Source organism: Silurus meridionalis, chromosome 10 (genome assembly GCF_014805685.1).
Source record: "Silurus meridionalis isolate SWU-2019-XX chromosome 10, ASM1480568v1, whole genome shotgun sequence".
Taxonomy (NCBI): Eukaryota; Metazoa; Chordata; class Actinopteri; order Siluriformes; family Siluridae; genus Silurus; species Silurus meridionalis.
The window spans coordinates 9199799-9226658 of NC_060893.1; the positions used below are offsets into that span (position 1 = coordinate 9199799).

Here is a 26860-nt window from a genome sequence, read left to right on the forward strand (position 1 = left end):
GGTCAAATTTGACCCATTACTTAACTCAGCCCAAAATACTCAAAGAGCAATGGTTATCATCCAATATTGTTTTTTACCTTATAGCTAACTTTGTATGCATTGATAACCATGTAAACATTGTTTTAAATGTTATTTATTTGGCAACATGGATTATTTACATATGAATATTCCACTTGTTTTAATACAAAAAAATTAAATTCACTCATTATATTTGTTATAGTGAAGCCGATGGGTATTTGTTATCTGACTATAATAAATTATTATTGGAACATACCTCCAAAATAAATCACTTGTGTTTTTTTTCCACTTAATATTATTAGCCATAGTGACATCTGTTGTATTATGGGTCAAAATTGACCCACACAGTTTTATGTTAGGAAAAAGATAAACAACAATCTAACAACAGCATGTTTTTCTCTCTCTCAAAATGAACATTAAACAATAACAACATAGTTTGTGTGTTTGTGCATGTGTGATAAAATTTACGTTTTTAATACTGAACATTAATTGAAGGTGTGTGTGTGTTCATATGCATGAATCACAGTATGTGATTGTTTTAGTGTGCTCCTTACATATATGTTTCCCACATGTGTGGCATGTGCTCCACCCATTTGTCCCAAACATCCCTAATGGAAGCAAGCTTGTCATTTACCTGGTGAGCAGCTCTTGCCTCTCTATTGTCAAAGAGGATAACTCTTAAAACACATGAAAGATCTGAAGTGACAGTTTGAAAATACTCAAAAAATACTCCAGGGTGACTCAAATCCCATAAGCTTGCTGTAGCCTCATTACAAGATCCGTACACCCCAGCAATAACCAACAGCCACATGTAAACATCCAGGTGTGTTTTCTAACTAGATGGTGGTATAAATAACTCAAATGCTGTCTTGATAACGAAAATGTGACACAGCATATCTAGTAGGCCCTGGAGTCATTCTGATGATGTTCTCAGTCGGTGCTTTGCCTTGGTTGTCATAAGGGATTGATGACCATGAAATGTCACTTTGAGCTCTCTTTGAGTTCTCTTTGAGCATCTGTGCCATATTCATCAGATGTGTCTTCTTGTTCAGGATCATACTCCACATCATCCTCATCCTCAGACACCATCCTTCTCATTGTCACGTTGCTCTCTGTCCTCAATATTGATTTCATGACCAAAGATATGGTCAATAACCTCACATACACTAAATATATGAGCTGTCTATGATGTTATTGACTATATCTTTGGTCATAAAAGTAAGTATTGTGGACAGAGAGCAAAGTGACAGTGAGGAGGATGTTTTTGAGGATGAGGATGATGTGGAGTATGATCCTGAACAAGAAGACACATCTGATGAAGAGGACAGCCCAAAGACACTGAATCCCTTGGTCATGTTGAAATAGACGATGCAGAATGATACTAAAAACACACATGAGCCTTATTTATAGATAACAATGGTCAGACAATTCTGTTCATATTGTACAAACCCCAACCATATACAGTGAGGAAAATAAGTATTTGAACACCCTGCTATTTTGCAAGTTCTCCCACTTAGAAATCATGGAGGGGTCTGAAATTGTCATCGTAGGTGCATGTCCACTGTGAGAGACATAATCTAAAAAAAAAAAAATCCAGAAATCACAATATATGATTTTTAAAATATTTATTTGCATGATACAGCTGCAAATAAGTATTTGAACACCTGAGAAAGTCAATGTTAATATTTGGTACAGTAGCCTTTGTTTGCAATTACAGAGGTCAAACGTTTCCTGTAGTTTTTCACCAGGTTTGCACACACTGCAGGAGGGATTTTGGCCCACTCCTCCACACAGATCTTCTCTAGCTCAGTCAGGTTTCTGGCCTGTTGCTGAGAAACACGGAGTTTGAGCTCCCTCCAAAGATTCTCTATTGGGTTTAGGTCTGGAGACTGGCTAGGCCACGCCAGAACCTTGATATGCTTCTTACAGAGCCATTCCTTGGTTATCCTGGCTGTGTGCTTCGGGTCATTGTCATGTTGGAAGACCCAGCCTCGACCCATCTTCAATGCTCTAACGGAGGGAAGAAGGTTGTTCCCCAAAATCTCACAATATGTGGCCCCAGTCATCCTCTCCTTAATACAGTGCAGTCGCCCTGTCCCATGTGCAGAAAAACACCCCCAAAGCATGATGCTACCACCCCCATGCTTCACAGTAGGGATGGTGTTCTTGGGATGGTACTCATCATTCTTCTTCCTCCAAACACGTTTAGTGGAATTATGACCCAAAAGTTCTATTTTGGTCTCATCTGACCACATGACTTTCTCCCATGACTCCTCTGGATCATCCAAATGGTCATTGGCAAACTTTAGACGTGTTTGGACATGTGCTGGTTTAAGCAGGGGAACCTTCGGTGCCATGCATGATTTCAAACCATGACGTCTTAGTGTATTACCAACAGTAACCTTGAAAAAGGTGGTCCCAGCTCTTTTCAGGTCATTGACCAGCTCCTCCCGTGTAGTTCTGGGCAGAATTCTCAACTTCCTTAGGATCAGTGAGACCCCACGAGGTGAGATCTTGCATGGAGCCCCAGTCCGAGGGAGATTGACAGTCATGTTTAGCCTCTTCCATTTTCTAATGATTGCTCCAACAGTGGACCTTTTTTCACCAAGCTGCTTGGCAATTTCCCCGTAGCCCTTTCCAGCCTTGTGGAGGTGTACAATTTTGTCTCTAGTGTCTTTGGACAGCTCTTTGGTCTTGGCCATGTTAGTAGTTGGATTCTTACTGATTGTGTGGGGTGGACAGGTGTCTTTATGCAGCTTACGACCTCAAACATGTGCATCTAATTTAGGATAATAAATGTAGTGGAGGTGGACATTTTAAAGGCAGACTAACAGGTCTTTGACGGTCAGAATTCTAGCTGATAGACAGGTGTTTAAATAATTATTTGCAGCTGTATCATACAAATAAATAGTTTAAAAATCATATATTGTGATTTCTGAATATTTTTTTTTTTAGATTATGTCTCTCACAGTGGACATGCACCTACGATGACAATTTCAGACCCCTCCATGATTTCTAAGTGGGAGAACTTGCAAAATAGCAGGGTGTTCAAATACTTATTTTCCTCACTGTATATGATCAGTATTCCACAAGAAAAGTTGTGTTCATATACATATAACTTGAAAACAGGTCAGATTTGACCACAACACAATATAAGGGTTAAAATGGAAATATTAATTTGTAAATAAAAAAAATGACTCTTGTTAGTCCCTTAGTCCTTAAGCTAAAGAAATGCCAAATGACAAAACGATGGATCCGAAGGTGACCATTCGCTCCTCCCTGCAGAGGTCGGAATCGCCTTTAGAGTGACGTTTTAATGCTTTAGTGACGTAGCCTGAAGAGTGGTGTAAGAGTATAAGTCGAAACCTGCGGGGTTTTCGAGCAGAGCTGTTCCTTGAACCGCGTGAGCGGCACGACGCACAAAGCAATGTAAATCTATCCAGGAATATGCGCATTTGAAAAAAATCAGTAAAAGCTTCGAAATCTTGGTCATACAGCGTTGGATATATAAGAGGTATGCTTTAATGTCCTTGCGTTGAAGAGAATGAGGACGACTTGTGTGTGCACCGAGCGCGTGAGAGAGTGAAGTGGAGCACTGCGCTGGAGTTGGTCTCGAGATCACAAGCACCTCAAGGAGCGGGGGGTTTCCTTGTCATTTGGCGCTACTCGTGCGTTTTTTCATTCCAACATGGACCGTAATGAGAGTTGAGAGTGAGCTAATGAGATCCAGACTGCTGAAGACAGTTTAAATTACGGGACATTTATTTGAATTTTCTCATCACAGTTTGTCCGATGGAGCACCTGAACTTTTTTTTTCTGTGAGCGTCTCCCTGCATAAAAACCGGTCGTCTGTGAGCCGACAGTGGTATCAAATAGATCTTTTCTACTATATATATATATATATATATATATATATATATATATATATATATATATATATATATATATATATATTTAAAGTAAGTTTTTTTCTACATTATATTTCTCCTTTTTTTTCGTGCATTGGGACAATGCCGCACTGAGTGGGTATGGGATCTGTGATGTAACGCGTTTTCGGTGTGCAGACGGAGCGCGGACATGCAGCTCGGGCGGGCGGTTTGCGCGCTCGCGGCCGCGGCTTCGGCCCTTCTTCTTATTCTCTTCTTTCAAGCGCGCTCTCTGCGAGAAGGTATTGTAAATTACACTGGCACACGACATGTTAACTACATGGAGTCTAACTCTACTCAGCATAGTCTGTAATATATCCACTGGATCATTGTCCAACATATTGCACATTTTCTTGTTCTCCAATTTATGGACATTTGAAGGACAGAATGCAAGTAATTTCTATTGGTTTATTATTGTTTAGGACCACTGCAATACAGTGCACTCACTAGAATAAAATTTTATTGAAACAGCATCGAGGAGGAACAGCATCTGTAAATGTTTTATTGTAATACTTAACAGGGTTGAGGTTAATGAAAATAATGCCAAGGTAAACCTTTTGATTAAATCTGGGTGCCTTGTATGTTAAATTGACACTCTGACATCCTCAGTACACATGTACGATGCTGTACAATATATATTTTGAATACAGACTTTGGATGCAAGGGTACAAACCAAGGTAACCAGAAGTCCATGGTTTGCCATGGTTAGGGGCATGCAATATTATTATTTCATTATATGATTAACATTAGATGTTTATTATAGGTCTTCAGAAGGAGCATCTGGTGTCTCCTATTGTATTCAGCCCACCCAGCCTATAATAAACACTGCATGGTGGACAGAGCTGAGGAATTCATCAGAAATGTGTGGTGATAATGCTGATCAGACCGTAGAATGACCACTGACACTAATCTTGTCCTGAAGATATAAGTGAATATACAGGATTGTGCTGGCTTGCTGCCATGGTAAAAATCACCACATGTTGGCTTGGTTACCACAGTAACAGGGCAGTTATTGAATAAAATTGGGCAGTGCATAGATTTGATTTTTATAAAATCGGAAAATACATACGATGCGTTCCAGCGTAGTAAAATTTGGCATTTGCCAAAGCACTTCTCGTTTTGCTCACACTGAGTGATGCTGGGTGGTGAAATTGGCAGGCTAGCTTGCCAAGCTGGAGCATTTTTCATATTGTTCAAAACCCTTATCTATTTAGAATGTCATGTTGGCTTGTTTAATGTGTTCAATGTCATTTACCCAAATCATTTTTTCAGATTGAAAAACGTAGATGCTAAATAAGCGTTTAATTATCTTGGTATATTTGTACTACAGTATAATTGTTGGTTGCATACTGGCAATTATCTATAGACTTAAGTAATTAATATCCCTCTGATCATGAATGTTGGTCTCACTTGTGGATTTGTGTGTATGCATGCCCACATTTGTGTTGTAGATTTTTAAGTTTAACCCATTGTACATGCATGGTCAAGCCTGAGCTCTTTGTTTTTATTTCAGGAATTTTTAGAATAATTATTTAAAATAAGTAAGATTTTTTTTATTGATTATTAGAATCATAATATGAGACTTTTGGATCGCTATTTCTGTCACCCATTATGGATCACTGATATTGGCGCATTATAATACACCATATAAAGTTGCTTTAAAGTAAAATATTGTACTTTTTAAAAAATGTTTTGCTGAGACAGTGTTTTACATGACCACATTTAAACTACAAGTGGCATACTCAAGAATTAGGACTGTAGCATTTATTTAACTGAGATGACCTTATAATGAACCCGTCCTCTCCTGGGACATACCCAGCTTTTGATAGTGGGATTTCACATCACATAGTAAGATTATTGTAACCAATGATGAGCATTAAAAAATAAAACAAAACAAAAAACAGGATTTTAGTGTAAATCGATGAAAGATGTAACAAATGTAAAATGAATGCAAATGTAACATGAATATTCGTTATATACTAAGCTATTAAAATATTGTCAAATAATAAAACCTTTAATAAATACAGCTTTGAATCTTTTCAAAGGGACACAACAATTGTAAATATGTATTGCAAAAGATGTGCTTAATATAAACATACAACTTTCTCACTTCTACCTGATCATGGTTTTCTAGTTATTGTTTGATTAAAATGACACAACTTATACTTTCAGTTAAGTAACTGACTACTGAATAGCTAAAACGAGCTGAAAGTGAAATTACTGAACATCTGTAGTTAATATCTTTATTAAGGATTTATGCTTAATATGTTTAATAATGTGAACAATTATGTAATATAATGGAAATTGTATTTTGATCTTTGCAAAGTGGCATCAAGAAACGAATATGCTGTTATATATAATTTTATTGGATTCCTATTGTAAAAACAAGGTAAACAACAATGTCAAACAGGTAATAATGCCTTGTTCTTTTAAATTAACTTACAGAGACAGCTGACATATTATATGATTAATCATGCAAGTTTTAAAAATAAGAACTGTTTTAATGATTATCGTCAAGTTTTTACCAAGCAGTGAGATTGACTGCAAAGAGCAGAAGACCTGGCAGAAACATAGAGGCTTGGCTCAACTGGTTTGGCACTAGTACCAGTGACTGGCTAATGAATGTTGCATGCTCCAGTGAGCAGCTGGCATCTTCATTTCCATCACCAACTAGTCTCACCCATCCTCAGAGTTTGAAGAGAAGATGCAGGGAGGATAGGGGATTAAATTATACTGTTTTCAATGTATTCAGATATTTAAAAAAAATACTCCATCGAAAAATGTTTTTTAATCACTAAACGACCGTTTTACTGATGCGCCAAGGTCATGATGCACACACCTGCCACCCGTAAAACCACCCGTGTGGAAACAGCAAATGTTGGTGTCCTGATGATTTACGTAATTGAATACGCCATAATTAATTTAAAACATTTACAAGAATATTTTGTCTTCATGCTCTATGTTTATTATAGTTTCACTTTATAATAAACATACAGTTGCATAAAGCACCCATATTTGTCCATGCCAATGTTGATTAAAGTATTAAAAACTTGAAAAGTATTAATTTTAGGTACATTTAGAACAGATAAAAATGTGCGATTTAGTTGTGATTAATCATAATATTGCATTAATATCAATCTCATGACAATCATGCGGTTAATTGCTTTTTTCCATAGTCACTGAGAAAACACACTCAATGGCTAAAGGTTGAATCAGCAGGGTTATTATTATATAATTTGTGTCAGTGACTATGGAAAAAAGACAGAATAATATAAAATAACATATTTATAACAAGCATTAATTTACTGTGTAATATGATAACATCTTTTGTGATTGCACTGGAATGCTGATGGCATAGTGGTGCATTCTTCAGTGTCCATTCTTGGTCCCCTGATGGTACATTCACTTTTCACTCCATCACTTTTCTGACAGAGTGTAAAGGATGGCTTCTGAATTTCTGATCAGGAGAGGCAGCACACTCTCCTGCTATGAGATGCGTGCTTGGCAGCTCTTTCATCCCTAAAACGCTGAGCTGAGGTATGCATAGAAGTGTGCAAGAGATTTAGGAAAAGGAACTCTGTAAGATTGCAGACATTCTGTTGTCACAAAGGCCATTCACCCAGACAGAGATTACTTATCATCCATCTTAAATTAGGCTACTTAACATGTCTAAGTGTCATTCTTTAAAAGTTTCTTGCACAAGTGTCAAACAAAGGCTAGTAAAAACGACAGAGAAAAGGAAAAGTTTTTTGCTAATCATTCTCATTTGTGCAAGTTATCCTACTCCCAGGGGGAAAAAGAGGAAAAGTAAACAGAGTTGTGGGCCACACAGAAAGAAAGAGAGGGGGCTGTTGTGTTTGTCCTATAACGCAGGCCAGGCTTGAACTGATGAATGCACAAGGTATTAACGGAGGAGTGCTTGAAGTCTGAATTGATTCAACACAGAACCATGCTTCACTGGCAGCATGTTGATGAAGCTCCATGAATGGCTCCATGGACTCCAGCACCCTTTAGACCCCTGCCATTATGGCTTATTTTGGAGATTATGGAGGGAGGGCAGTGATTTTCATTATGGGGAAAATACGGACAGAAATAAAAAGAAAATAAATTACACTTATTTTACTAATGTAATGTTTGAACCAGTGTGGGATTTTCAGAAAAAAAAACCCTTGACAGCAGAGTGACAAGTCTTGTCTATATCAAACCAATATGCTGCACCTACAGCAATTTCAACATTAACAGCCTTATCATGTATACAGCATCATACATGTATTTCACCCAACACAGGCAAGTGTTGAAACATTTTTTTACCCATTTATAGACATCAGAAACATGACACACATTGGTTATCTCAGCTAAAGTAGCACAGTTCTCTGCTATCTTCTTCAATTTTAGAATGCATGTCTTTGTGCCATAAAAGGGGCCTTTTTAATTATATTTAATTTTCAAAGCTTTTGAAACTGTTTTGGGGTTTATTAATGATTTTAAATGCTGAAAGATCAGTTCAAAGTATATTACAAATACTACTACTAATAAAAACAATGTACAATTATAATATTTTATACAGTATTAGGCTGATACAACAGATTGACACATCTAGCTGGAATACATAATGCTGGAATACATAATTATGAGCATCTTTAGCAGGTACGGTTAAGAAGACACAATTGTAGAGAATTCAAGCTGAGGCTACTGCTAGTTTGGAGATTTCTAGAGTGAAGACTTCCTGACAGTCTGTTCAGTTAAAACATTTTTAGCACTTACAATAAACAAGTCACTGTAACCACACTGCATTTAATATGTGTAATTTACCAGATACTGGAGCACTGTAGTGTATTGCAAGCTATCAAGGGTGCTCAATATTTTTGGAGAAAAGTACAAAAACTTTGAGAACTTTTTTTGAGGAAAAGAGGAAATGTGTGGGTAGTGGGAGGGGAGAGGTGGTGAGTGAAAAAGAGAGAATCAAATCACTGTTGAAAATTCCAGTAATCACTAAAGCTCTCAAGCAACTCAGCTGGGTGAAATAAATTGGTGTGAAAGTACTTTCAGATTTTATGATGAACGGCTTGCAAAAAGGGTTGTCTGGAGAAACAGTTTCAGGTTTTTTTTATGACATCTTTGACGAGCCCTGCAATATTTCTTCTGCTACTTCTGCTTTAAATGTAGCTTGAAATACGGAGTGTAATAAAGGATGCTTTGCATTCTGATGAGTCAGTAAGGCAGAGAAAAAGGGAGATGAGAGAAATATTTGCCTGTGGAGCAGAAAGAAATCTCTATATGACTTTAAGAAATTAAGTTTTTTTTTAATGATCACTTACATAAGTATTATATCCTCTAAGCTTTCTTGCTTGTGTTTTCTGTTTTCAATAGAACATGATAAGGAAAAACTAATTATTATTATCATGCCCTGAAATAAACTGAAAAAGCTTGAATTTTAAAGAAAGACTGACTGCAAAAAGCAAGCAAACAGTTATAAATCTAAAAAAAATTGGCCATTCTTAAACATGTATACCATGCTTAACCTAATCAGTCAATCCTTACAGGGTCTTATACAAGCTATCATATCTCAATGGGACACCCCAAAGCTTGAACTAACCTTAATTCTGAAAGTAATTCTGATAAAATATAAGTTTTTACCATGTCTTTTGTCTCTTTAATTGAAGGTCAGCTGGCAGCAGGCACATGTGAAATAGTCACACTAGACCGAGACAGCAGTCAACCAAGGAGGACCATCGCAAGGCAGACAGCCAGGTGTGCCTGCAGAAAAGGCCAGATTGCCGGCACATCCAGAGCCAGCCCAGCATGTGTAGACGGTAAGAGCCAGGCGGCATTCATCCACGCATTGGTGCCACTGTATCCAAACCCACTGGAGCACACCAGAGTAGTGTCTGATCCCATAGATTATGCTGTCTGCTCACCAAAAGGCTGTGTGAAGCATTACTCATAAGATTATGACTATTGCTATGAGTTTCATCACTGTCTTTTTCTGAATCAAGGCCACCTGTGCAGGATTTCAATCAAGGTGCTGGAGTCTGGGGAAACCAGTACCTTGTGGGGATGGGATTTTGATTGTGACCTGAAGGGTTTTTACATGTGGTATGTCTTAAATATAACACTTATAGAAATTACATGTTTTACAAAAAATGCTCTTCAAACATGTTTTTAGTTAATCTCAAATTAGCCATGCATACTTCTTAGGTGCAGTTTCATTCATTTGGTTTCTACTCTGTTTTATAACATGACAGGGTGAAGATATTGATTTCTGTGCAGGGTGAGAGGGGATGAATAGACACTATTGTCAGACAACCACAGTATCTTGCAGCCCGAATGTTGGCCTTGTGATCTCCACACTGGATTAATGATAGCTCTTCAGAACGACTGAACAAAGTATACTGTTTATCTGTGTCCTTTGGCTCTTTCCCTTCCTTGTGAAAAGTCAGGTAATCAGAAGTCAAAGCAAGCGAAGCTACTCCTGCCTGCCATTGTGCCATGCCTTTCTGACAGGTTCAGTCACGCGATTGCTGCCAGCATGTAAACACACCTTGCTGTTTGAAAGTGAGCTATTTTTCAGACAGATGAAGGGAGTATGATAGGAATGCCAGTGGCCTTCCTAGATCCACTAGAGCATAGTTAAAAAGATGATGATTGGACTCTTGTTCAACAAACACAAATACTGCCAAAGGCTAATTTATATTATCTTTGGTTCAGTAGTACACTGTGAAATTCATTAACATTAATAATATTGTTAGGCACTTATGATTCTATGAAATATAGTGTTAATTTTAATTAGCTCAAGGGTATAGCCAGCATGAAAGGAAACTTTTCTACTTTGCTGTTTTATTGAAGACAGCTATAAAATATTTACTCACAGATAAACATGAAAAAGAATAGGACGCATAGGTCATATACTTTATTTAAAAGTTCCTGCTCAGTTCATAGGTAGAATTTTTTTTTTTTATGTTGCTTGAGGTCAATTTATGAATAAGAAAAACATGTTTTTTCATTACTTAATCTGCACTTAAGTAGATTTAAATAATTGTTTATTTATTTATCTAGTATATTTATATACTATATAATTATAGTATTTAATATAGTACTATAAGATATAAATATAGTACTTGATAAAGTACTATATTTATATAAAATTCATAATAAAGAAATCCAATTTATAATTGTATAATGTATATTTCAAGAATAAAGTTGCTTCTTTCACTCTTTATTATCATAAAATGTATTTCTCTATATGTAGATACAATATAAAGACAATATTTAAATAATTTAATTGTGAGCAGAAAGTATCTTACATTTTTAATTTACATTTTGTCTGCTACTCGATGATAGTCCTCAAACATAAACTTAAAAATTCAGTCAGATGGCAGACATGGAGATTCTGAAAGCTCTGTCCATGACTGGTATGGTGTTAGATGTTAAAATAAGTGACAATTAAATTTTTTCTGCAGTCTTTTTAAAAACAGTCTTGCAGTTTCTTAAAATGTGTCAGCTTGTGCAGCTTTTTCAGCAGAAAGACTGCTTAGTTTGTCCAGACAAATTGGTTTAATTTACTATGAATTTACTAAGAATGCCTGCTGCACAACGAACACGTCCCTTCCATAATAAAGTATTTGCAGGTGTTTAGGCCTGCTGCACATTCAGCTTCGAAATATTAATATGCCCCAATTTTCTCAGTGTTTACTGAAGTTGATACAACATGCAAACGATCTAATTCGACTTCGCATTGTTGCACAAAATGTCTTATATTTACAGAATTTCTAAAGTATTCTATATTTTGCCTCAATAACTCTAGCACTGCACTTCTAGTAACTGGAAATAAGGGCAGATATAATTGGTTGGTTTGAGAACAACAGTCTCTTCTTTTTCCAGTTTTGAAAAACACACACAGAGAGAGAGAGAGAGAGAGAGAGAGAGAGAGAGAGAGAGAGAGAAAAAGGTTATACCAAGCTCCACTAAATTTAAAAGGAAATTTGACTCTGGCAACATATCTTCATATTATGTACATAATTCAAAAGGATGTAATTTGTTCGGTACATTTGAACAGTTTTTGTTGTTTTGGGCTGAAACTTTGAATCACTTGCAGGTTAATTAAAAAGGCAGCAAAACACTAGGCATGTCCAGTATTGTGTAACATAAACAGGGTTGTGTTTTTCATTTTGCTGGAATTCAGCCACAGGTCATATTACTCCAAGAAAAGGGCTAGGTCACTTTCATTAGTCCTCTGAGGTCAGTTAATAATAAATTACAGTCATTATATAAAGTATGTTATTTGTCAGGTTGAATGAAATATTGCAGAGGTTGTAACACTACTCTGTTTGTTTGACATAATAGCAATAACTTGAAAAAGATTACTTAATATTTTTAGAACTTAACTTAAACTTAAATATAAAAAATCATTTTAAGCAAAATGTCTCAGGCCACAGACTTTCTTTAAGGTTTACAGTGGCATTGAATGCTGTCTATTTTAGTTTCATGTGCAATGCCCTGATGGGAAATGCTCAAAATGGGATTACATTTGTAAGGCTTCACTAACATGAGTGGCGTATTTTCCTTGTTTTCTCCCTTTTAATAACCGGTAAAATTAATTTATTAGCAGACAAAAATATAAGCATAGCTACCGGAGAACCATATCGACCTGCTTTTTGAATAAATAAAAGCGTTTTGGAAGAGTATGAATTATATTCTGTTTTTTAAATAGATTTGTTGTGATGAAGAACCATGTAAAAAATCCTTCAGTTAATTAGATTCTTGATTGAAACATGTTTGCCCATAGGGAGCATTTTCTCTCTATATTTCTAAATATTTATCAATGATATCCATATTTTAGTAAAACATTCAACATTCTGACATCTACATTACTAAAAATATAGAGAATTTACAATAATAGGTATAGTACATAAGATTTGCTGATTTATATAAGTACAGTATCTCTCTGCTAGATTTTGTCACTAATTTGTTGTTAAGACCTTTTTTGTCTTTGTGGATGGATTAAAACAATGAAGAGGTATTGCATCTTGCTAGAGTTTAGTTACCTATAAGAGGAGTGGCCATTATCACACAGCCCTTCAGAGAATCTGCTGATGGCTCATTAGTGCAGTGGTCTGAAAGTAGCACTCAGTCCTTTGCACACTGAGAGGTAATAGGATGCTCTTTGGCACTTGTTTGTTTGTGTCTGTTGATTGTTGTCACTCCATTAGACAGTATTGGAGCAATGTCAGACAGTGTGGTATTTGCATACTTATTGCAAGCAGCCAGGTTCTGAAATGATTACAGATACAATTATTGACATTATCTGTTGGATTGTCACTTCAGCATCCAACTAATGGACTGTAATAACAGGATACAAGTTCACAGAGCAGAAAGATAAAAGCTTTCTGTGTTGGATGCTTGACGGATCTTGGAGTTTTCTGGTTGTATAAAAATTACTGGGGTGTGATTGCTGTGACTGTGTTTTCTTGTTGTTTTACAGTAACAGATGTAAAACAATTACAGTTGGTGTTTTATTTTATGTTAGACTTACATTCTACTTATTATTTATTAACATTGAATCTTGATAGTATTCTTATATCCGGAACAATATGTTCCAGCATTCGAATATATTTTTAAAGGACACTACAAAGAACATAGCACAAAGTGAGACTACTACTACTACTTCCCACTGGATCTGCTAAAAATTGATATGTACAAGTGAAATGTATAAAGGCATTTTTTTTTTTTCACTTTATGTCATATTCTTCATATGCATATAAGTTAGTCTGTGATTCAAGACAGTATAGTATAATATATATATATATATATATATATATATATATATATATATATATATATATATATATACAGTGAGGAAAATAAGTATTTGAACACCCTGCTATTTTGCAAGTTCTCCCACTTAGAAATCATGGAGGGGTCTGAAATTGTCATCGTAGGTGCATGTCCACTGTGAGAGATAATCTAAAAAATCTAAATAATCTAAAAAAAAAAAATCCAGAAATCACAATGTATGATTTTTTAACTATTTATTTGTATGATACAGCTGCAGATAAGTATTTGAACACCTGAGAAAGTCAATGTTAATATTTGGTACAGTAGCCTTTGTTTGCAATTACAGAGGTCAAACGTTTCCTGTAGTTTTTCACCAGGTTTGCACACACTGCAGGAGGGATTTTGGCCCACTCCTCCACACAGATCTTCTCTAGATCAGTCACGTTTCTGGCCTGTCGCTGAGAAACACGGAGTTTGAGACTGACAGTCATGTTTAGCTTCTTCCATTTTCTAATGATTGCTCCAACAGTGGACCTTTTTTCACCAAGCTGCTTGGCAATTTCCCCGTAGCCCTTTCCAGCCTTGTGGAGGTGTACAATTTTGTCTCTAGTGTCTTTGGACAGCTCTTTGGTCTTGGCCATGTTAGTAGTTGGATTCTTACTGATTGTGTGGTGTGGACAGGTGTCTTTATGCAGCTAACGACCTCAAACATGTGCATCTAATTAAGGATAATAAATGTAGTGGAGGTGGACATTTTAAAGGCAGACTAACAGGTCTTTGAGGGTCAGAATTCTAGCTGATAGACAGGTGTTTAAATACTTATTTGCAGCTGTATCATACACATAAATAGTTTAAAAATCATATATTGTGATTTCTGGATTTTTTTTTTATTATGTCTCTCACAGTGGACATGCACCTACGATGACAATTTCAGACCCCTCCATGATTTCTAAGTGGGAGAACTTGCAAAATAGCAGAGTGTTCAAATACTTATTTTCCTCACTGTATATATGTCAGGGTGGCGATCACGACGAGGAAGCAGAAGTAACATAATCATAGTTTATTTAACACAAAACACACACAAGTCATGGAGAGCCACCAAACGATAGTAATCCGCTCGGGACGAGTAATCCTACACGGAAAGCAATGTCTGGAAAACAAAATCCTTTTGATTGTGATATATTTTATACAAATATACAATTGTACTAGTCCTGCATTAAACATTTGTACAAATATGTTGCTTACAGACTGAAAATCTAAATACAAATGAATGGGATACCAGGAATAAGCCAAGAAACATTTATTACTTTAATAATATAGTGCTGTTAATTATTTAATGTATTAACTTTTTTATATTTGTAACCCTGAATGGTTTAAATATATTAAATATATTATTTTTCAGGTTTTTTTTACTTGTAAACTGAAGGAAAAAGTTATCAAATTCCCACTGGCCCTGTATGTAAAAATGTAGCTGATTTTTAGATTCTCAATTAATTAATAATAATTAATTGATAACTGGTTTTAATTAGATTAGGCACCACTAGACTAGATTACTGATAGCCCTGTTGAATCTAAACATATAAAATAAAACCTTTACAGCAATATGAAGTAGTTCAAAATGTTTCAAGAAGCAGCACATTGTGCCACAAAATTTGGCCAGATATGAGAAAGGAGGTTATTGGATACATCAGTCTGGAAATTAATACAAGGCTACTTCAAGGCTCTGGGCCTTAAGCGAACAACAGCAGGAGCCATTGACTCCAATTTAAAGAAAAAAAAATCTAACCATGACGTATCAATGACTAATCCAGGAAGTCACATAAAATCCCAGAGGAACATCTAAGGAACTAAGGCTTTGCACACATCAGATTGGTTCAGCGTTCTTGATTCTACTAGCAGATAGAGACTAGCATAAAGTATAATACAGTATACTTAAATAATAACATGATAACAATCAAACATGGTGGCAATAGCACAACACATCCCTCTGTTATCTGAAGCTCAAACACAAAATAGGGTATCCAGCAAGACATTCCGCCAAAGCACAAGAGACCGTCCACCTCTGATATTTTAAATGTAACAAAATTAAGGTGGACTAGTAGCAAGGGTTGCCTAGTCAAAGTCTTGACTTGAACCCCCTTGAGATGCTGTATCTTTTATGCAATTCATGCTTGAAAGGCCTCTAATGTGCAAGAATTAAGGCATTTCGAAAAAGATTTCATCACAGTGATGTGAAGCACTGATCAGAAGCTTTGTGGCACAATCAGTTATTACATGTATTCATTAAATGAAGGAACCATTTATAGTTATGTTGGTGTTTCCTTATGTTGTCCTTGTCTTATTTTAGATTTTGTATGAGAACCTAAACCAATTATTTATATTTTCACAGCTTATATGTGTTTTTATTTTCATTGAACCCTATAGTGGCTATTTAGCTGTTCTTAGTTATTAACAGGTTTATGGTTTCATTTCTCTCTCTCTCTCTCTCTCTCTCTCTCTCTCTCTCTCACACACACACACACACACACACACACACACACACACACACACACACACACACACAAACCTCATTTACTTCTTCCTTCCCTCTCATAGGGACAATATGTCATGGTATGCAAATGAACATACATGAGTGCCCCAGATATTATAAATAGACATTTGCAGTTGATTACATGTAAAAATCTTACCCTAGGAAAAATTGATACTCTGCTGAACTATAGTGTTCCATATCTTTAGAAGGACTTATCAAAGTGTAGACTTATGTTTTTCTTTGATAAGCTTATATCTCTGTCATACGAAATTCTTGAATGTTCTCAGTTATATACTCAAGATCAGTGTGGATTTATGAGATTTATAAGATTTATGCAGAATAACAAATCAACCTAGCATCAATCTGAACATTTTTGGTGACCACAAGCCACCAGAACAGCTTCAATGTACCATGTCAATGAATACGTCTTGCTATTCCTTTGAGCTGTCTAACAAACCTGTACAAAATCTGTCAAATATATGGTAACTGTGAAGACCATGTCAATACCATGATTTACATTATTGCCATCATTATACTCATCAAGCTATTCAGTGAGCCCTCATCGCCTGTGAATGGAAATTTTGTTATTCTGGAAGAAATCACTTTCAAAAGGATAGAAATATTTATAAAGGTAATCAGTCAGAATGACATTGTATTGACCCTTTCCTCTGAGGGGACAAGTTGGCATAAACTATGCCAGTATAAAAGAGCCACCAGCTTTTCTGTTAATTTGTTACCTGTCTGAATGAGTAATTCTTTGTGATGCATGTTGTTTTTCTGTTTTCAGCTCATATCGTGAGAAGCAGGCAGTGGTGTGAGATGTTGCCTTGCTTGGATGATGAAAGCTGTGACTTGTTAGTAAACAGATCAGGTTGGAGATGTGCACAGTCTGGAGGCAAAGTGAAAACTACCACAGTAAGCTACTGGCCTCTTTTTGCTGCTGTTTGTCTCATTAATTTATGAATGTATATTAAAACATATTTGATCACAAAATTTTGGTGATTTCTTAGGTATCCTGACATCAGCCGTAGTTGAAGCTTCTGAGAGAAATTGCCGGATGCAGATGCCCCACCCCATCCTTTATGGCTACAGCTACCATTAACATTTTCTAGTCTGTTGATACACCCATCAGTAAGGCAAATTAAGATCTGCTCCTGGTCCTGTGTAGATGATCAGATTGCTCCCAGAACAAATAATGGATCATTCACAGAAATGTATAGATGCCTACTTCTGGACTGAACAAGATTGTGGATTTATTATGGAGCTGGCAGAACAATTTTCTCTTTCCAGTAATAGGAAATTGTACAGACCAAAGAAAAACTGAACGGACACCATGCTTCCACTTAAATTTTGGTGTTGTGAGTTAGCAGTGAAAAATATAAATGCACAATTAAACAAACAGAAAAACACACAAATGTACACTAAACACACATACACCTGGTGGCACAGAAAGAGAAAAACACTAAAAAAATTATCTTCATTCTTGGATTTATCAGTTGGTCCTTATGCTGCATAATGAACATAAATCAGGTATTTTTGGAAACCGCAACGACCATGCTAATGATATTTGAAAAGGAACTTTGGCAGAAGACTAATAAATATTTTTTTCAAAGGCACAAAATGTATTTAATATTTCTTGTAATTTTCTAGAGTTGCTTATTTAATAATATTAATGATGTGGTCATGTGTGAAATCATAAAACCTGCATTTATAATCAGACTTGTCTTTGCAGATCTGAACTGATTTCCAAAGATCAGAGCATATTATAGACAACAATTATGGAATATTTCAGCACTGTATAAAGATAAATGTCACAATAGATACCCTTTGTCATGCGATTGTTTTTGTTTCAGTCCAACGCATATTATATCACACTAACTGCTTTAAAAAGCATAATATCTGTACACTTGGTATAGGGTGTGTCTCTGTGAGTTTTGTGTCAGGTTCTGCTTTTGCCCTTGTCCTTCACTTTCCCTAAGTTCAGAGTCTGTGGAGATATGCTGCTGTCATCCAGGCTTTGGGCTTCATTTAACATCACTAACAGTATGCATACATTACATAGGTCTTCTTACTACTGACACACTGCTGTTGTGGCTATGTTGACGTTTTTCCTCACTGTAAGTGATTATATGTTAGTGCTGAGGGGTTGTATGTTTTAGAGGATTCACTGAATACATTTTCACAGAACACCAGAGTATTGAAAGAGAACTAGCACCTGTTTTTTATCTTTAGTAACCTCTGTAAATTTCTAATGCTTTAGCAGGTATGATTTTTTTTGGCTCTTAAGAATCAACTCATCTACTATATATTCCAGTCATCTAAAACTAATTTAGAGAAAATGAGACACTATCAGTAGGACATTATCAAATAATTGGTTTAATAGGCCTGTAGAAAAGCATGAACTCTAAAAGTTTTCATACACTTATGATCTTAACCTCAAAATTTCAATAATACAAGACAGAAGCCTTACTCATTTGTCAAAAAATACAGACTTGGCTAGTTCCTGTTAAAATCTCATATGCATTCTGTCAGCTTCTATTAAGGATGAGATTGGGACAATGAGTAAGAATATGTATAAAGAAGAAATTCAACTGTTTATTGTGTCTATTATGGAAACTTTGTCACTTAACAAACGAGCCAAAGATTTGACCTCAAGTTTGAACTTCACTAAATACAAACCAATAATCACTAAGTCTGAAAACTTGCTTTAACTTAGATTAGAGGCTCCTAATGCTTAGCTACAAATAGGTGTTTGGTAGGCATACCTTTCAAATCTTTTGTCAAATGTGTCACACTTTGTACATTTCTAGCATAATGTCATTCAACAATGAGAGCATTTAGGCTAATCCAGAGTATTTTTTTTAAATAATTATATACATTTTTAAACTATTATTATTTGTATTATAATATAAGTTAGGTAGAAGTCACATTCACTGGTACATATCCATTACACTGCGCTTCCGTATATTACATTCTATTGATAAGGAAATGGCATCAGCAATTTAAATGAAAACAATTAGAACAGGCAGAGATGCATATTGTTAATGGAATTCAATTGCTCTGTTATTGAACGTCATAATAAATGGCCAGGTCTCAGCTGTGCTTTTGAATAAACTCGATTTTTCAGAATTGAAGGGAGAGATTAAAAGTGATGTATGTATAATTGTGAAAAATATAAACCCAGGCGCTTTTTATAGTGCAAATTTCAGTTTCACGGGAAACCAGAAGAGAACTCTGCAATTATAGATAATTATGTAGTAATTATAAATTTGCATGATAAAGCCACTGCTTATATAATGACCTGACCAACAACTTTGCACCTGGAATAGGCACGAGTAGAGGATGGCAGTCTACCTCAGTGCAGGATACATTTTCAAAGATGCACACACGTTTACCTCATTTTGTATTAATTACCCTCTCAATGGAACTGCTACCAAGCACTTATAGAATTGTACTTCAGGCCGTTGTATTATTCAGAAATTCATTATCTGTAGGCAATGTTGTAATTCCCCTGCTAGATGACTAACATTCAGAATTGGTCCATTTGAATCACAAGTGACTATTCACTGGGAACACAGACGTTCTGAAGAATGGGAACAAACATAATGCTCAGTGCAAAAGTGATATCCTTAATATTTAATATTGATTACTCAGGTATTACCTTTAAACCAGGTTGTTATAAAAACAAGATCTATGGTTAGGTTTTATGGGTTTGACAGGCTTAATTTTGGAATATGGAAGTTCAAAAATAATATATGAATACTTAGTAGACAAGGTTTTACTGTCCAATGGTTTTACTATATCTGATTTTGCCTAAAGGTAACTAATTTGTATAGCAAGTTAAAACAAGTACAAAATATACTTGCATGATTGTAAAACCTTGCAAGTCAAGCAGAAAAATAAACATGCAACACAAGTCCTGAAAGATCATGGAATGGTTGGAAGCAAAGGGATTATCTGTCAATGTGATTAATCACACTGAAGTTAAATATTTCTATTAAGAATGGTTTATAATTGCACTGGATTATGGTTACGGATCTCATTTCCACTTGCTGTCAGATTAGCCAACGGTGAAAATGGATCCAGTCCCTTGCACTTCTGTGCATTTTAACCCCCTGGAAGTGTATGAACAATTGCAGCACCAAAAAGGCCTAGGGCTTTTTCACAGTTTAGCTCAAACACCATTAAAATCATCACATGTGCAACACTCTGAACACTTTTTAATCTAAACACAACTGTAAACAGACCTTCAGCTGATCAATGGCTAGAAAAGGATTTACATAGAAAGAATTGTCTATTGTATTTCCAAGCACCTGCTAAACTGGTTGATTTATATCCATCTCGCCAGACACATGAATGTCACCTTTCCACATCAGTGGCCTTTATCACAAAACAGACAAAGTGTGCAAAGGTGAGAAACAGGAAAGTGTTCTATAGGGAGATATCAGAAACTAACACAGTATAAAGAGAACAGAGCTCACAAAGGATTATTTTTTTTAATGATATTTATTTAATCATTGTCCACAAGTGGCAAAAGTGATGGCTGAGGTAAATTTATCTTGCATCTGCAACTGCTTCCTTTTTGTTTTCTTGTATATGATCAGAACAGACAGCTCTGTAAAAAAGGTAGCAGCGTATTTAAGCAATGAACTTAGAGCCTGAAAGAGCCACAATGAATTTTTTGTAATATTTTCATCTTTATTCATTTATTTCTCCTATATATCTGCACTGAGCTTTTCCCAAATAGATTATTATTCCTGGTGATCGTATTATTCTGCTGCAACACATCTTTGTGTGGCTCCGGTCTTGTCCAGCCTTCTGAATCACTTCTCATTGCTTGATAATGGAATGTGGCTGACAGCTGACCGCTGATGCTAACAATAACATGACAGCATGACACTCAGGACAAAAAGACCATCGAATGATAAATTACCCTCTTCAATTGTCTAACCAATAGCCCTTTAGGTCACACAAACAGTTTGACGTGACATTTTTCCTGTACTGTATAGGCAAACTGCTGTCAATCAATTAACGCCCCCTCATTTTAGCTGCATATATGAATTAAAGGAAGTTAATTGCAGAGTAGACACAAATCAACACAAGGTCAGGAACAAGATCAAAAGGAGCAAAATATAAGCAAATGTATTCATAAATAATTACTCTCAGGGCCGATGAACCAGGTAAACCATACCCTCTTCTATGACACATTACATACTTTAATAAAGAGTTCCAGCTAAAAAAGGAACATATAATACCTATAAAACACTATATCTTTAGGTAATAACATAATCACTAGTTAAATAACCAGCTCAGTACTGTAGTTAAAAGTTCAATAAAATTTCAGCTTTTTTAATTTAAGATCAATTCTAAGATTAAATATATATCTAGACGTACTTAATACAATAAAGATGCAGTCATTGTTTCTGTGTAAGCTTGTGATGTCTGTATAGTGGGTGAGTGAGGCTAAGACTAAATGTTAATTAACCCATGAGAAGACAGGGGAGAGAGACACCTTGGTAATAACACAGCCCTTACATGCCTCATCTATCACACACTCACATCACTATTACACAGTACTATCTGTCCAGAACATAAACTGTCCTTGAGAAAATTTCTGTACACTACAAAGATGAAAGCTGCATCAAAAACAAGTCTGATTAAAAAAGAAAGAAATTAGGTGTCTTTTAACTATAAATAAAAGAATGCTCCGGAAGACCTGTAGTCAAGTATAATGAATGTATCCAGAGATATTTATGATTTCAAATTAAGCTAATACTCAATTGCATGAATATTAATATAAATTGCATAAAAATACAATTTCAGTTGTATTGTGTATTGTGTGTGTGTGTGTGTGTGTTCAGTTCTGATTGTTGACCCACCTGAAAAATCCTAACAGCAGACACCAACCAGTTTTTATGCAGGAAAGTGTTTGGGTAACTGTGCATTTCAGTTCCCCAAATTACACAAACTGTTCTCAGAAACACTGTCTATATTTAGATTTCTTTAAGCAAACTTGAGGCACACACTGAATAATTCAAATTAATTTTGCAGCAAGATATTCTTTCATTAAAAGTCGACATTTGTTTACATTTAGCTTTACTCATTGTGAAAAAGTCAATATTAAAGTATGTCAAGCAAGTTGATTTTTCCAAAATAGCTGTATAATTTTGAACCAAATTGCACAAATGAAGAATGGTTATGGATTGAGTAGAGACAAGGTTGAAAACTAATAAAACAGTGAAAAGGCAGTACTCTCACATTCTATTGGGAAATTGGAGGTGTTGTTGCAGCAGATGTCCTCCCATGCCAACCTAAACTATATGTCTGTGTTTTTAAGATTGGCAATTCACAATGGCACTTATTCAATACCTAAATGTGTCTACTGTGCAATACCATTGGAGAACTCTTTTAGGCCCACATTTAACCCTGCAGTATTAGAAACTTAATTTGCACCTACATACATTTGGTTGGAATCAGACATACCTCATTATCATATGTCAGTTGGATTAATGTTAGGTAATTATCCTTTCTGGTGAATAATTTGTTAGGTACCAAATTTGAAACATAGTCATTTTGGACTAGGCACCTAGCATAGTCTTATCTTTATCTTTACAGTCGTAACTTTATTTTCCAAGTTCTCCCATATTACCACGTTGCTGTGCTCCCTCCACTGGCTTCTAGTAGCTGCTGGCATTAGATTAAAAAAACTGATGCTAATCACTGAAGTCATGTTCTATTTGAGCCAAAAGCATAGCTCTATTTGACCCATCACCCCTCAAGGGTAAGAGGAAGACATGCATCAAGACTTTTCCGGATGGTGGCAGATGGTCCCATATGGTGGATTTGAACCCCTGGCTGTTCAAAGAGTCACTGTCTATTATCAAATGAAGACTGATTAAATAACCCCTATATTAAGGACTTTACACTACTGACAAAGTACTTATGAAAACCCAGTAAATTGGTTTCTCAAACAACAAACTGACGAGTCTACCCTTATACTCTAAGACCCTCACATAGTCAACTATGCAGAAAATACTCTTATTTTAAAAATATTGTTTGGAACTATGTCTAAAAAACATCATTCTGACCAATGAGCAAAAGAACTCTGTAAGGCCATGAAGTGGAGGTGCCTCAGGAGTTTTCAAAACAATAAAAATAATCTTTTAACAGTTTAAGACAGTTTTGGTATAGGGTAATATCAAATATAGCTATAAGCTAGGTTTGATCTCATCACCAAGGTTAAAACATCACAAACTAAACCACTGCTGTTTCCCTTTCCATAAAAAAAGTGTTACATTTTGAACTCATTAAATATTAATATCCTGTTTAATTAGTTTGTCGTATTACTGATCCCACACAAAATGCAACCTAAGAAAAGATGTATTTATCATTTGCTTGGAAAGTGGCCTCTAACAAGCTGGGGAGGTTCAGCTCAGTCATCTTGCATTATACAAATGCATGAATTATTATTTTGCAGGGAGGTCCATTTATTATGTGTATATTGTTGCCCAGCAGCTATTTCTAATTGTAGCTTTCCAGGAGTGCTTAGGTTCTGATGAATGTAAGCTAATCCCAGGTGTCAACTACAGCTTCAGGCACTATTTATCATGTGTTTAAAGGGCATGCTCATGAGGATATAAACAAGAGAGTTCCTACTGTTTAAAGCTGTCTTCAAGTATATTAGAGCAATGCTTTAATTTTGTGTAAGAAAATAAAATAGAGGAGGTTGGGGACATTCCAAATTGTTCAATCAACTTAACAGTAATAACAGTGTATTATCATGTGCTTTCAATAGAAAATGACTTGGTAAATGGGAAATGGTTGCAGTCGTGTAAATGATTTCTTCTCAGATGAAGGTTTTTTTTATTTTTTAGATTAGATGTTCTATAATCCTTAATGGAATCTCTTTCCACAGTTTTATTCATCAGTGTTTTTGAGCAGCTAAAAAGCTTGAAATAGATCAGTAGATAAAATCTATTATGTAGATCACATAGAACAGTTTGTGTTATACCTGACAGTTTTTGATCACATTTAATGACTCGGTTTCTCTGATAATTATGCATTCTAGTGAGTTTAATGAGAAGATTATAAGATTGTAAAACAGATTAATAAAATCTACCTATAATTAAATATACTATAAACATTTGCATCTGTGCCACAGACTTAGAACAATGTATTGTCGTCTTTACTTTTGTACATCTCTGAGATGAATCACTGATATCCAGCTTCCCTCAGGAAAGTATTCTTTAGCACATAGCACAGACGGAGTTTACCCTCCAGCTGTCTTAATACAAAATAAACTGTGAGACAGGGCATTGGGCAGCATCTGTCCAGCTGTCAGGGAGAAAAGTCTTAGGGGTGGAACCACAGCAGGAGCTTAGTAGCAGGTGTGTACTGGATACAAACCAGTGCAAAGCCCAAGGGAGTGGATAGACATTGAATGCTTTGATCTTCTCTGCTGTATGTGGGTTACACCCTGAACTAGGCAGTTATCTATAACCTGTTATTTTTGGTTGTTTGTCAGTGAAGGTAACCACAAAACAAGATCTTAATTTATCAACCTATCTTTATAGAAGAACTGTACAGACTAGTTATTTCAAACTGTGGTGATATGTTTGTGGGGAAAATATGTTATATTCCTTTCATGTATCATTTGTGGATTACAGGAATTATCAAAGAGCAGTTCCCTGAAGCAATACTGTTAAAGTATTTTTAACATCAAATTTAGTTTAGTGTTGAGGATTAAATCTCTCTGTGGCCTTCACTGTCCTTCATATTTCACTGTTCAAACTACCAAGACAGAGTTTAAGCTTAATCACTTTTCACTCTATTGTTCATGCAGAATATTATGTGTGACACATGAATATGTAAATTCTGTTTGTTTGTAGATGGTATGCAGAAGTTATTCTGATAAGGAAGGCTCATGAGACTGAGTGACATCTCTCATCACAGCAAGAACACCTTCTGGATTTTTTTCATCGGAAAGCATGCTGAGAGTATTCCTCTTCATATAAACAGGATTTTTGCTCAAGTTTTCTTTCATTCTTTTTTCTTTGTTCTTTAAAATTAATTTATTTATTTCCTCGCTGCTTTCCTTCTTCCATTCATTTTTAAAAACTTTTAAGAGCTAAAAGCAAAAAAAACTAAAGCCATCCATTCACCTATCTTAAATACATACTGTATTCGACCCAGATCTCTTGTGACACAGAGAATCATGTCAGGGCAGTAGGGCTAGAAATCCAGGAAAGGTAAGCAGGAAATTACAGGTGTGACACAGAGCCTGTGGAGTGTTGCTGGGCATGAGCAGATGGATCAGACATGATTACAGCATGGAGATGGAGGAACCATCTGTCTCTCTGACTGCTTATTATGGTGAACTCAGATAGTGAATCATTAACACAACACATGCAGCAGAGATGAAGCCTACTCAGCTTTTCTAACTCAGTGTCTGCAGGAAGTAACTGTTTAGAACTGCTGCATTTGGGCATTTACAGTAAGCTATTTTAAGTGCCCCTGTTACCATGTCAAAAAGCATATGGTGCATGTGGTGTAAATTTAAAACTAACTTAAAAAAAATTATATTTCAATTAAATGGGTTAAGAGTCATGATTTGACTCCAAATGCTGACATTTGCTGAAATTTCCTTTTGAAACATGATGTCTCAGTGACCATGTGTTTACGTGAAGTGTTTATGTGAAATAATTTATCCAGCAACCAACAGTGTTCGGTATATAACGCTCTCACCAAACATGAACAGACAATAGCTTAAAAATCAGAAAATGAGAGCCTTTTTTTTTTAACTGTGGAGGATTTCCCATCTCTCAACTTAAACCTTTGGTTATGGTTTGCAGTGTGTTTGAGGTCTTCATATTGGCACCTCACGTAATGAACATAATGAAATGCAATGAAACAGATATGAAAGAAATATATTTGCTTAAAAAAAAACATTCTCAAGAAGTCTGAGGTAACAAGAGACTGACTAGTAGCTTATGTTTCTACAATAGAGCAAGACATATAATTTTAAGAGAGTATTCACTTGGGATAGCACAAAGAGAAAGCAACCAAATAATGAACCATATAAAGGCATGCATATTAATCACTGTGCTTAAATAGATAAGGCTGCAAAAAAACAACTCCTTTACTTCTTTACGCTATTAATGCAGTAATTGGTGTATTTTATTTCTTAATTCAATGTTAGAAATCATTAGCAAATTAAACTAAATATTGTTTGCTTTTACTTGTTCAACTAAGAACACAAAAAATGCATGTACCACACTTATTAATGCCCCTATATTTAATAACTACTTTTAATTCTAACCTAAACCACAGAAAATTTCTTTAACTTTACAAGAAAATTCTTAAAAATTGAAGCAGTGTCCGATTTTGACATCCAATAATGTATAAAATGATCATGGATAATTTGGTCCCCATAAAAAAATAATATAAAAAAAACTTTCCGTTTACTCACAGTTTCCAGTGTGGAACTATAGTGACCCTTCTAAAACACTGAGCAGGACATCTGCTACAGAGGGCAATTATAAACTTCCCTCTTGAGACTGAACACTAGCAGAAAAAACTACGCTAGTGGTGCCAATAGACAGGTGCACCGATT

General features: G+C 35.6%; 1 protein-coding gene across 1 annotated transcript; it reads left to right on the forward strand.

Annotated features, from left to right (window-relative positions):
* Positions 1–3382: 3382 nt before the first annotated feature.
* Positions 3383–18425, forward strand: tafa5b (TAFA chemokine like family member 5b). The gene is made up of 5 exons (XM_046859837.1): positions 3383–3883; positions 4045–4186; positions 9608–9757; positions 17036–17163; positions 17259–18425. Exons 2-5 carry the CDS (start codon positions 4096–4098, stop codon positions 17265–17267), a joined length of 378 nt encoding a protein of 125 aa, XP_046715793.1. The 5' UTR covers positions 3383–3883; positions 4045–4095; the 3' UTR covers positions 17268–18425.
* The last annotated feature ends 8435 nt before the right edge of the window (positions 18426–26860 follow it).